General features: G+C 36.1%; 1 protein-coding gene across 1 annotated transcript in view; it reads left to right on the top strand.

Annotated features, from left to right (window-relative positions):
- Positions 1-13,997, top strand: part of NUP62CL (nucleoporin 62 C-terminal like) — a 104,275-nt gene that overhangs the window by 42,381 nt on the left and 47,897 nt on the right. Inside the window, exons 3-4 of the mRNA XM_024988512.2 lie at positions 9,202-9,305; positions 10,842-10,940. Coding sequence (XP_024844280.2) covers positions 9,202-9,305; positions 10,842-10,940 — 203 coding nt within the window. The remainder of the gene's footprint in view (positions 1-9,201; positions 9,306-10,841; positions 10,941-13,997) is intronic.

Genomic DNA, 13,997 nt, shown 5'->3' with positions numbered 1-13,997 from the left:
GCCCAGGGATGCTGCTAAATACTTTGCAGTGCACATAAAGGAAATTTTTACTGTCCTTGACACACAACACTTTTGACATCAAATATGTGGGGGTTCTTCCCATACCAACTAATTCTCTCAACTCTCCAGACTCCATCTGGGTATTCTACAGTTCAGTTATGATGCTCACCACCTCAAAGAACTCTGGAAAACACTTGACTTACAATTTCTGGTTCATTATATATGCTGCAGTTTAGGAACAGCCAAATATAGAGATGCTGTAAGGCTGAGTATGGGGGAGCAGCACAGATCTTTCGTGTCCTCTCCAGGCACCAACACCGTCCTAGCACCTACACCAACCCAGAAGCTCTCCAAACCCCTTCCTTTAGGGTTTTGATGGAGGTTCCATTATGTTGGCATGAATGATTAAATCTTTTGCCTCTGATGATTAGACTCAGTCTCCAGTTCCTCTCCTCTCCAGGGAGGTCAGAGGGTTAGGCTAAAAGTTCCAACCCTCTAATCACTTTGTTGGTTCCTCTGGTAACCAGCCTCTCAGCCTGAGGGGCTTTCTAAAGTTCACCTTTTTAACATAAATCAGATGTGGTTGAAACCTTTATTGCTCTTGGAGCTGTTTCTGGAACTGTGAAGAAAACTCAAATAAGCTTCTGTCTCTCTCATTACTTAGGAAGTTACAAGGGGTTTAGGATCTTTGTCCCAGAAAGGGGACAAGACCAAATATACATGCCTTATATCTTACCATGGGACAGCCCTCTGCCATAAAGAATTATTGGGTCCAATGTCACCAGTGCCATGTTGAAAAACTCTGCTGTAGTCCTATGATTAGGAAAATGAGACTTTGTTTTTTAAAAGAAGAGCTATTGGTTTTGCATTATTTATTTAGTAACTGGCCCGTATTACTGAAACCTCTTCAATAAAGAGTAAGGCTTTAGCTTGAAAGCAAGTCTTATTAAACGGTATTTGTTTCCTTAGTTACCTCTGGGTATGTGATTTAAGGTCAGGCTCCTGAAATTATGCCAGTATCCAAGACACATGATCAAGATTTTAAAATATGGGCATAAATCAAGTGTAAATTTAATTAGTGCTAGTGAAGAGGTTTAAGTAATGCAGCCAGTTACAAAATAAATAATGCAAAAAACAATAGCTTTCCCATGTTTAAGCAGTAGTAATTGGGAAATATAATGGAGGAAGTTCCCATTAACAATTTCAACCAAAAGTATGAAGTACCTAAGAGTGAACTTTAAAAATGTGCATAACCTATATGAAGATGACCATAAAAGTTTACTGAGGCATATAAGAAAAGACATGAATAAATGAAGACTACACGGACTCAATAGTATAAGAATGTCATCTAGCTCCAAATTAATCGATGCATTTAATATCATTCTTATAAAACCACAGTGGGAATCTTTGGGGGAAGGAAAAGAAGGAGGGTCTCGACAAGATTCTGAAGTTTAAATGGAGGGGATAAATGCATGAGATTAGTGATCTCTTGTTTTTTAAGGAAAGTAATGATAGCTTGCTTGTAGAAAAACATGAAAATATAAGTTTATTATCTGACTGTAAATTTAAAATATTTGCTATAAAACTAAATGAGTTCTAGTGCTTCAATAATTGGAAATCTCTTGTAGAACAAGGATAGAAAGAAAAATCAGTGAAAAATTTTAAAGTACAGAATCAAACCTGGGTTTATGAAGATGACATTTCCATTCTGGAGAGAAAGGATGGAATAGTGAATAAATCAATTGCAGTAGCAGGCTAGCCAGGTGATCTGGGGGAAGCGGGTTATGTTTTGCCTAAAGAGGTTAACTGAAATAAATACTAGGTGAATTAAAGCTAGAAAATGAAACCATAAATATTTAAATTGTATAAATATGAATATGAAAATGTATAAATAATAATTGTTGGGTTGGAGAGAGGACCACTTATTGAAGTATAATTTAAAAATATATAATATAGTCAGTCAAATGGTTCAAGAATAAGACTATAAACATAGTATAAATAGGTATACTGTCCCCCATCTACCTTGTATTACTCCCTCCCCCCTCCCCCCATCTATTCGGCTAACCACTGTAATTGTATATATCCTTCAAAAGTTTCTTTATGGCTTTGCTAGCAAATAAAAATATGTATTCTTAGCCCTCTGCTTGTTTTAAAAATATAAATAATAGTATATTCTACACACTGTACCTTGCTTTTTATTTTTTTTATTTTTTTCTACTTTAAGTTTATTTATTTTAATTGGAGGCTAATTACTTTACAATATTGTATTGGTTTTGCCATACATCAATATGTACCTTGCTTTTTAAACTTAAAGCTTTATACACTTATTTTAAACATTTTGTAGCTCTTTTCACATCAGTCAGTATATGAAGAGCTTCATCAGAATTTTTATAGCATCACACATTGTCTGCATGTGCTATAGTTTATCTAGACCCTTGCCGGTGGGTGTTTGGGTTGTTTCCTCTTCTGCTAATATAAACAGTGGTGCAATGGATATCATTTTACATGTCATTTTACAGATGTATATCTTTGTAGATAAATTTCCAAAAGAAGTATTACTGGTTCAAAAGATAGATGCATTTGTACTTCTTAAAACATTGGCCACTTATTTTCCATAGGGATTATACCAGTTTACACAACCATTAGAAGTCACAGAAGTTGCCCCTTTCTTCACAGTGTCCTCAAACAGTATATTACTAGATTTTTAAAAAAATATTTCTTCCCATATATTAGGTAAAATTGTTCTTAAGGTAGACATAATTTGTGGTTTTCTCCTAAAAATGAGGTTGAACATTTCATGTTTGAAGGAATTTTGAAACATGATATGGAGACATAAACCATAAAGGAGAAAACAGTGGAAAGATTTGACTACATAAAAAATAAAAACAAAATAAGAAAAGCAAATGACAAACTGGGGTTGGGAAATACTTGCAACATTTGACTAAATAGTTAAAAATCAGTAATAAGAAGATATTAATCCAGTGAGAAAATGGGCAGATGATATGAATAGGCAATTTTGAATGAAGAAATTAAAGTAACCATTAAACCTATGATAAAAATTTAGTCTCACTGATAGGTATTGAATTAGAAATATTAAAACACCTCTGTGATAATTGGTTATTTCTTTAAAAGTATATATGTTATACATGTGGTGCTTCTCTTAAGTGAAACATAGGGATATTCTATGATATACATTTTATTTTATTATATTTTTAAATAATGCAATGCTACCATTAAAATTTTTTTCTTGTTATTATTTTATTGAAGGATAATTGGTTTAGAGAATTTTATTGTTTTCTGTCAAGCCCCAACATGAATCAGCCATAGGTATACATATATCCTCTCCCTTTTGAACCTCCCTCCCACCTCCCTCCCAATCCCACCCCTCTAGGTTGATACAGAGCCCCTGTTTGAGTTTCCTGAGCCATACAGCAAATTCCCGTTGGCTATCTATTTTACAGATGGTAATATAAGTTTCCATGTTACTCTTTCCATACCTCTCACCCTCTCCTCCCCTCTCCCCATGTCCATAAGTCTATTTTCTATGTCTGTTTCTCCATTGCTGCCCTGTAAATAAATTCTTCTGTACCATTTTTCTAGATTCTGTATATGTGCATTAGAATATGCTATTTATCTTTCTCTTTCTGACTCACTTTACTCTGTATAATAGGCTCTAGGTTGATCCACCTTATCAGAGCTGACTCAAATGTGTTCCTTTTTATACTTATTAATATTCCATTGTGTATATGTACCACAGCTTCTTTATCCATTCATATGTCGATGGACATGTAGGTTGCTTCCATATTCTAGCTATTGTAAATAGTACTGCAATGAACAGTGGGATATGTGTATCTTTTTTAACCCTGGTTTCCTCAGGATATATGCCTACGAGTGGAAATGCTGGTCATATGGTGGTTTTGTTCCTTGTTTTTAAAGGAATCTCCATACCATCTTCCATAGTGGCTGTATCCATTTACATTCCCACCAATTCCCACCAACAGCGCGAGAGCGTTCCCTTTTCTCCACACCCTCTCCAGCATTTATTGTTTGTAGACTTTTGGATGATGGCCATTCTGACCTGTGTGAGGTGATACCTCATTGTGGTTTTGATTTGCATTTCTTTAATCATGAGTGATGTTGAGCATCTTTTCATGTGTTTGTTAACCATCTGTATGTCTGCTTTGGAGAAATGTCTGTTTAGGTCTTTTCCCCACTGTTTGGTTGGGTTGTTTGTTTTTCTGGCATTGAGTTGTATGAGCTGCTTGTATATTTTGGAAATGAATCCTTTGTCAGTTGTTTCATTTGCTATTATTTTCTCCCATTCTGAGGGTTGTCTTTTCACCTTGCTTATAGTTTCCTTTGCTGTGCAAAAGCTTTTAAGTTTAATCAGGTCCCACTTGTTTACTTTTGTTTTTATTTCCATTACTCTAGGAGGTGGGTCAGAGAGGATCTTGCTTTGATTTATGTCATCGAGTGCTCTGCCTATGTTTTCCTCTAAGGGTTGTTTACAGTTTCTGGTCTTACATTTAGGTTTTTAATCCATTTTGAGTTTATCTTTGTGTATGGTGTTAGGAAGTGTTCTAATTTCATTCTTTTACGTGTAGCTGTCCACTTTTCCCAGCACCATTTATTGAAGAGGCTCTTTGCCCTGTTGTATATTCTTTCCTCCTTTGTCAAAAATAAGGTACTAATAGGTGCATGGGTTTATTTCTGGGCTTTCTATCTTGTTCCATTTTGTGTTTTTGTTTTTGTGCCAGTACCATACTGTCTTGAAGACTGTAGCTTTGTAGTATAATCTGAAGTCAGGAAGGTTGATTCCGCCAGCTCTATTCTTCTTTCTCAAGACTGCTTTGGCTATTCGGGGTCTTTTGTGTTTCCATATGAATTGTGAAATTTTTTGTTCTAGTTCTGTGAAAAATGCCATTGGTAATTTGATAGGGATCATATTGAATTTGTAGATTGCTTTTGGTAGTATAGTCATTTTCACAATATTGATTCTTCTTACACAGGAACATGGAATATCTCTCCATTTTTTAAAATTAATCTATTTAAATTGGAGGCTAATTACTTTACAATATTGTAGTGGTTTTTTGCCATACATTGACATGAATCAGCCATGGGTGTACGTGCGTCCCCCATCTTGAATCCCCCTCCCACCTCCTTCCACATCCCATCCCTCAGGGTTGTCCCAGTGCACCAGCTTTGAGTGCCCTGTTTCGTGTATTGAACTTGGACTGGTGATCCCTTTCCCATGTGGTAATATACATGTTTCAATGCTATTCTCTCAAATCATCCCACTCTCGCCTTCTCCCACAGAGTCCAAAAGTCTGTTCTTTATATCTGTGTCTCTTTTGCTGTCTTGTATATAGGGTCATCATTACCATCTTTCTAAATTCCATATATATGTGTTAATAGACTGTATTGGTGTTTTTCTTTCTGACTTATTTCACTCTGTATAATAGGCTTCAGTTTTTTTAATTAATCTATTTATTTGGCTGCACTGGGTCTTAGTTGTGGCACCCAGGATCTTAGTTGCTGCATGTGGGATCTAGTTTCCTGACCAGGGTTCGAACCCAGGCCCCTCACATTGGGGACTCAGAGTCTTAGTCACTGGGCCACCAGGGAAATTCCCCATGATAGTTTGAGGTTGGTGGTAATGTTCCCAGTTCCTTCCCAGCATCTCCTCCCTGTCCCCAAACCCCCAGTGGCCTTACATGTTTTGGATAGCAGGGTCTTATTTATTGTCATAAATTGTTTAACAGTTGGATGTAGGCAGCAACAGATTCAAATGCAGTTACTTATTAAGAACTTTTTTTCCCTTTGAAAAGGAAGAAGAATATCTGTAATTATGTATTGGAGTCTGGAAACGGTTGGTTAAGGTCAGCACAAATATTTATTGAGCACTTAGTATCATGTGCCCTGTGCAGTGATCTATAGTGAAGATGAAAAGATAAACTGTTTTCTGTTAACCAGTTAATCTTATTTGTGTCTTCATGTACTTGATTTCTCAAACTTTATTTCTTTTATAGTTTTTATTTTAAATTTTCAAGCAAGCGGCCAAGTAATGTTTTCTGAAACTTTATTCCAGACTTCTATTTATTATTTTTTCTCACAGACTTATTGTATAATTCACATACCACATAATCTACCCATTTAGAGTGCACAGTTGATTGGTTTTTAGGATAGTCACAGAGTTATGCAGTCATTGCTGAAGTCCGTTTTACAACATTTTCATCATCCACTGAAGAAACACCATGCACATTATCAGTCACTGCCCATTCTTTCTTCACCCCAGTTCTGGCAATCACAAATCTGCTTTCTGTGTCTCTAGACTGCTCTGTTCTGGACATTTCATATAAATAGAATCATACAATATATGGTATTTTGTGATTAGCCTCAGCATGTTTTCAAGGCTTATCCATGTTTTAGCATATATCAATACTTCTTTTCCTTTTTATGGCCAAATAAAATTCCATTGTATTAATATACTACATTTTATTCATCATCTCCTCAGTTGATATTTATTTGGATTGATTTCTTTCATCTTTTGTTATGAATAATGCTTCTGTGAACATTCATGTACATATTTCAGTGTGGATCTCTATTATCATATCTTTTGTTTGTGTTCCTAGAAGTGGAATTACTGGGTCATATGGTAACTTTATGTTGAACACTTTGAGAAAATGCCATACAATTTTATTGAAGAGACTACACTGTTCTACATTCCTATCAACATTGCATGAGGTTTCCAATTTCTCCATCTCCTTGCCAACACTTGATATTATCTGTCTTTTTTACTTTAGCCACTCTTTTTTATTTTTTGATGTGAAAGTTGCTCGGTTGTGTCTGACTCTTTGCAACCCTGTGGACTATACAGTTCATGGAATTCTGTAGGCCAAAATACTGGAGTGGGTAGCCTTTCCCTTCTCCAGGGGATCTTCCCAACCCAGGTATTGAACTCAGGTCTCCTGCATTGCAGGCAGATTCTTTACCAGCTGAGCCACAAGGGAAGTCCTTAGCCATTCTAGTTGCCATGACATAGTATCTCATTGTGGTTTTGATTTGCAAGTTCCTAATGACTGATGACATTAAGTATGATTTCAAGTGTTAGGTGGCCCTTTGTACCAACAACTTTGCATCTTTCTGACCATTCTTGTTTAGTCACCATCTTCTTCTGACCACAGCCTGGAAAGGATCTCTACATTTAAGGATTCATGTCCTTAGTTTTGCTTACCTGGATAATCCAGGATAAACTCCCTATATCACGTTACTTAACCAATTTGACCATTACCTCATCTGTAAAATCTCTTTTGTCAAATAAGGTAATGTGCTCACAGTCTCTGGGTATTAGGATGTGACCATCTTTGGGGGACCATTTTTCTGTCTACCACACCATCTTAACAATATAAAAATTTCTGATTCATGCACATGAGATCTTTCCATTTATTTAGGATGTCTTTCTTTTAGTACTATTTTATGTTTTTCTGGATACAAGGCTTGCACTTCTTTTGTTAGGGTTGTACATAACTATTTTATTCATTTTGAATAATCATAAATGAAATATTCTTAATTTCATTTTTGGATTGTTCATTGATAATATATAGAATTGAAATTTATTTTTATATTGATCTTGTATCCTGCAACTTTGCAGAACTTGTTTATTGTTCTAATAGATTTTTTATGGATTCCTTAGGTTGTTATGTATTCATGATCATATCATCTGTTAATAGAGATAATTTTATTTCTTCTTTGCAATCTGGTTGCCTTTGTTTTCTTGCTTAATTGTCGTGGCAAAAACTTTCTATGTATTATTGAAGTGGTAAGAGCAGACATCCTTGTTTTGTTTTTGGTGGCAGTGGAAAAGTATTCAGTCTTTCACTATTAAGATTGATGTTAGCTGTAAGTTTTTCATAAATACCCTTAATCATGTGTAAGAAGTTCCCTTCTTTTTCTAGTTTGTTGAGTGTTTTCATCATGAAAAAGTGTTGGATTTTCTCAAATGCTTTTTCTGCTTCTATTGAGATGATCATGTATTTTTAAAATGATGAGATAATTAAGGTATAATTCATATATTTTAAAATTCACCCTTTTGAAATGTACAATTCAGTGTTTTTTTTAATGTATTCACAGAGTGTGTAACTATCACTACTGTGTAATTCAAGAACATTCTCATCACCCCAAGAAGAAACCCTGTAACCGTCAGCAGTCACTCCTCATTACTCTCTCCTCCCAGCTCCTGATAACTAACCATTATTATACTTTCTGTCTATGGATTTGCCTTTTCTGGACATTTCATATAAATAGAATCATACAGTATGTAACCTTTTGTGTTTGAAAGTGAAAGTGTTAGTTGCTCAGTTGTGTCTGACTCTTTGTGACCCCATGGACTGTAGCCACCAGGCTTCTCTGTCCATGGGGTTTTCTAAACAAGAATACTGAGTGGGTTGCCATTTCCTTCTCCAGGGCAATCTTCCCAACCCAAGGATCCAACCCAGGTCTCATGCATTGCAGGCAGATTCTTTACCATATGAGCCACCAAGCCCAAGTATTCTTGCCTGGGAAATCCCATGGACAGAGGAGCCTGGTGGGCTACAATCCATGGGGTTGCAAAGAGTTGAACACAACAGAGTGACTGAGCACACACGTGGACTGTAACCCACCAGGCTTCTCTCAGTGGGATTCTCTAGGCAAGAATACTGGAGTGGGTTGCAATTTCCTTCTTCTGGGGATCTTCCTGACCCAGGGACTGAAGTCACATCTTCTGCACTGGCAGACAGATTCTTTACCACTGAGTCACCTGGGAAGCCAATACTAAGCAGTACTGATGAACTATTTTTTAAATCAGAATTTTACTATGTCATGACAGGACTTTCCCGGTGGCTCAGACGGTAAAGCGTCTGTCTACAATGTGGGAGACCTGGGTTCGATCCCTGGGTCAGGAAGATCCCCTGGAGAAGGAAATGGCAATCCACTCCAGTACTATTGCCTGGAAAACCCTATGGACAGAGGAGCCTGGTAGGCTACAGTCCATGGGGTCGCAAAGAGTCGGACACAACTGAGTGACTTCACTTTTACTATGTCATATTTATTAATTTTCCTTGCTTTGTTGTTATTTCTCTATATAAGTAAAGTTTGTTATAATTGTGTTACTTGTTAAAAAATGATTTTGACTTTTTCCTTTTGCTTGTTACTTTAATTTAGGGTTACTCCAGCATCTACTTTTGCTGCCACTGCTAGTTCAAACACCATGCTATTTACCCCATTTTCAGATTCTTCTATCTGCACTGCTGCTACTGGGCCCTCATGTAAGTTACTAGTTGCAAAGAAAATACTATTATTTCGTATTAGGCCATTTAACTCAATTTGCCAGTATAAGCTATGGATCTCTGACACCTCATAAGTTATCATTATGCTCGATCCCATCTGTAATTGCTGATATCAGTACTAGCTTTGCTTAAGAACCTAATTGTCATGGCTTCCGTTGTGAATTTTATATTAACATGATTATTACAGCTTAACGTAATGATTTTAAGCATATAATTCATTAACATTGTAATGTTTTGAAACAACTTCTTGAAGCTAATGGGAATAGGAAGAGTGGGAGTTTTGCCAAGTATGTTTGAAGGTTAGAACTCTTATTATCCTTGTGAATCAGATAAAATGGGAAACAAATGTTGGAGCCTTGCTGTATTTTATTCTTCTATATAGACCAGGTTTGTGATCCTTACATTTTACCTATAAGAAGTGTTACATGACAAAAGGACTAGCTGTAGTATTGTACTTTTATGACACTGTGAGATGCCTCCTGTTCTCTCCTCTTAAAGATGAACACCTGGATGTTTTGAGCTGAGAAGTGGGACATTAATTATCTCATAACCCAACTTCTTTGCTACACATCTTCTATTAGTAGAGTAATAACAAATGTTGAGAATATTGAATTCTGTATATATCTTAGGTAATTATTTTTTACAGGTCCACATAAACTGCTGGTGCTTTGGAGGCATCTGCACAGTGCCATGATATTAACCATTAGACTTTGTTATTATAATCCTAGCAGTAATATGGTCCTCCCAAAGCTCTGTTATAGCAAAATTGTCACCATTTCTGGTAATAAAACTTGCCAGGAATTGCTAATACGTAGTTCAGCATGAAAAATGGTGGCTTGCCATTCCCATCATCTTGTGCAGTTGGCATAGGTGAACATTGGTTGAAATTGCAGGTTGCCACTTGAGTTGTATTTTCTTCCAAGTAGGGATGATTTTAATCTTGAGACATGACTGAGATTCTGGAAACCTCTTGATATATAATATCTTTCTCAAGTATAATAGATGTTGTGAATATGACCCTATCTGAGGTTGGGAGTTAGAATTATTGAATGAATTCCATTTTCAAAGTCTTGACTTCTGACCTTTGATAGGTTTTTTTTTTTCTTTCCTGTCCTTGATGTCCTTGCCTAGAAAATGAAAAGAAATCTTGACCACATTGTTTTTTAAAATTAACTTTAATGAGGAGGTATAATCTACATGTCATAAAATTATTTTAAGTGTATATTTCAGTGATTTTTAATAAATTTACTGAATTGTATAACAATCACAATAATCCAGTTTTAGAACATTTGTATCATCCCAATGAGATCTCTCAGCCCCAGACAACTACTGATCTACTTTTTGTCTCTATCTATGCCTTTTCTGCACTTTTCATTTAAATGGGTTGACTATAGTTTTTTTAAGTTTAGCCAAAGTTACTAAAGGACTCCTCAGATGAAAAATACTCTATATAAATTCTTCATTCACTATTTTTGATTAAAAGGGTAATAGGTAGTATTATGTTATTCTCTGCAGTTGATGCCCCAGTAACTTCCACTGGAATGTTTGGTGATACATCTTTGGGATTTGGATTAAGTTTCTCTGGAGCATATGGAGCAGCTGCTGTTGCATCTAGTAAGATTTTACGATTATTGGGATGTATTTGGATGCTCACTGGAAATGTAACAACAGTAAGTAGGTTGTATTCCGTAGTTTCTAGGATTCAGTTGGTTTTGATCATCTCATCGGAGTATCCAAAAGGTACATCAATGTTGAGAATTGTCGAAGCGTGGAAGGACATAGTTGATACCAATGATATTACTTCTTTTAGATGACTATAATCAGAGCTGCTATCAAACTCTTGTCAACTTTGAAGCTTAAACATTTTTATTATTGATCATACTGTTTAAAGTGACCCAATATATTGGGATTCCTAGTTTTAGTCTCTAAAAATTAATCTAAGATTTGACCTGTGTTGATCCTCTCCTAAAGTTAATTACAAGAGTTTCTGTAGATGTATCCTAAATTTATTTCTGCCAGTTAGGTCCTAGGTAGGTTGTAAATTAAAGAAAACTTAGTTATCCATTAGTGAAAGTGTTAGTTGTTCAGTCGTGTCCTACTCTTTGCAACCCCATGGACTGGAGCCCACCAGGCTCCTCTGTCCATGGAATTCTCCAGGCAGGAATACTTAAATGGGTAGCCATTCCCTTCTCCAGGGGATCTTCCCAACCCAGGAATCAAACACAGGTCTCCTGCATTGCAGGCAGGTTCTTTACCATCTGAGTCACCAAGGAAGCCCCTAGTTATCCATTGCCTATTACCTATAGTTATCCATTGACTGTTACCTATTGTGAGCTGGGTGGTTAGAGGTCAGTTACTACTTAAACCTATCATTTAAGTTAGACTCCACTTTAGGGAAGTGTTGTTTGTTTTCACTTTAAAAAGTTTACTTAGGGCTGAAATGAATCTTTCTTCAAACCTGTCATAAGCTAAAAGTCAGCCCCTCTTAAGTTTAAAGTAATTATTCATAAACGGAGATGTACACCATCTTTTGCATGACCAACACTTAACTGAGTTTCTTCTGTGTATTTGGCTAACTGGCCATCCTATGAGCATTATGAAGGGTATGGCTTGAGAACTTTTTAAGTTATTGTATTTACAAAAAAAATGTAACACATAGTTTCCCTTATAAAATGCTGAACAAAAAATTGATTCTTTCAGTCCTGGGTTGAGTCAGTGAAGTATGAATTTGCAAGCTCTTTGATGACTCTGCCGTACCTCACCCCCACCCAAGTCTTCAAATTCCTTCCTGCATACTGGCACCACTGCTACAAGCCCATGTATCTACCATTGCCTTGTGTTGTTAACCCACCTCCCATCAGATATGTTTCAACTCAGTACACCCAGCCCAGAGTTGTTTTTTTCCCTACTCACCTTTCTTTCTCCCCAAGTATATTTACTTGCTCAGATTCATCTCACAAATTAGCCCTGTAGGGCAGCTCTCAGATATCTGGGTCTGTAAATCTATCACTGTTTGGGATTGTTTTCTGTCCTAGATATAATCAGCAAGTTTTAAGAGAAGCTTGTTTGTTGTCAGTCTCATCTTTTGCATGAGTCTTAAGAAAGTGAATCTAAAGTGAGTCTTAAGAAGTGAGTAATGCTGTCCATTCCTAGCATGGAATAAGGTACATAGTTGTTGATCAGACAGGATAGGAAAATTGAATTGTGGGGTCTTTTAAAGGATGGTCTCACTATTTTAGGCTTCCCAGGTGGTGCAGTGGTAAAGAATCCACCTGCCAGTGCAGGAGGTGCAGGAGATGTGGTTCGATCCCTGGGTCAGGAAGATCCCCTGGAGGAGGAAATGGCAACCCACTTCAGTATTCTTGCCTGGAGGATACCATGGACAGGGGAGCCTGGTGGATTACATACAGTCCATGGGATGTCAAAGAGTTGGACACTACTGAGCACACTGAGCATAGCACATTGAGCACTCACTTTGTTATGTATTGATTTTTAAGATGATCAGAATGAGATTTATTTAAATGTAAATCCAAATTTGTTATGTAATTATTTTCTATTATTTATAGAACAGTGCTTTCCTTTTAGTACACAGATAACATGGAGTTGACTCGTATTTAGTTTTGACCAGAGCTGTAACTTGTAAAATCAGACTGTGATAGAACCTTTATTCTCAAAACTATTGCTTCTTTTGGAATTAGTTGAAATATTATTGTCATTTTAATATTGTATACTATGACAGAGCTAATTTATACCTTTTAAAAATACCATAAAAATAAGGAATAAAAAAATACTATATAAAAAAGTTTAAAATAATCATACTATTTTTTATGACTTGATTCCTTTGTGTTTAGACTGACAGGTATTAATTTTCCTGAAGGTATCACACAGCATCTTTGGAGAGGCATTGATTTATGTTAATTTCTTTGTTTAGTGGTAGTGATGGTAGTTGCTTTTCTAAATATTACAGAAACCATATACACATGCATACATACATATATCACACACTCTAGAGGGAACAGTATGGTTCTTTCCTTAACAGCCTTTTTTCCAAACACATACAAACATACATTAAATGTGTTTGTTGTTGTTGTTGTTGTTGTTGTTGTTTTCAAAAAATGGGATACACACACTTAATCTTAGAATTTGCCATTTTCTTAAGTATATATTATCTTTGGACATCTGTCCATGTCAGGAAGTGCTGACTTAAAAAAATAAAAAAACTTCTTTGGGTGAAGATAAGCTCCTTTACAAGAAAGACTTGTGTTTTTCTTGATGGTTTATCTGTTTTTCTGTCTTGAATGTAGTAATTATACAATGTTAGAATGATTAATCAGTAAAGGGGGGGTCTTGATAATGGCATTAATTTTCAGCATTTCTGAAGAAGGAATTCTTTTCAGATCAGGTTTTTTATTCTTAGATGAAGAAGGTGATGACATGTGTCAGTAAAGAATGCTATGTGGGATCTAGTCTGTAATCTCTGCAGTGTTTTAAGTGATGATGACCCCAGAGATCTTTGGTATTTGGACATGATCTTCTCTTGCCCATTCCACTTTCTAACACAAAGAATGGGAGAATTATTGTAAGGATCCTTGTGGCCAAAAGGGAAATGAAATCTTGTGGAAAGCTAATACAGGTATTATCATGGCAATGAACTTTAAGGAAATTAGAATT

This window comes from Bos taurus, chromosome X (genome assembly GCF_002263795.3).
Source record: "Bos taurus isolate L1 Dominette 01449 registration number 42190680 breed Hereford chromosome X, ARS-UCD2.0, whole genome shotgun sequence".
NCBI lineage: Eukaryota > Metazoa > Chordata > Mammalia > Artiodactyla > Bovidae > Bos > Bos taurus.
The sequence above is the reverse complement of the archived record's forward strand: the minus strand, read 5'-3'. Positions and strand labels throughout refer to the sequence as shown.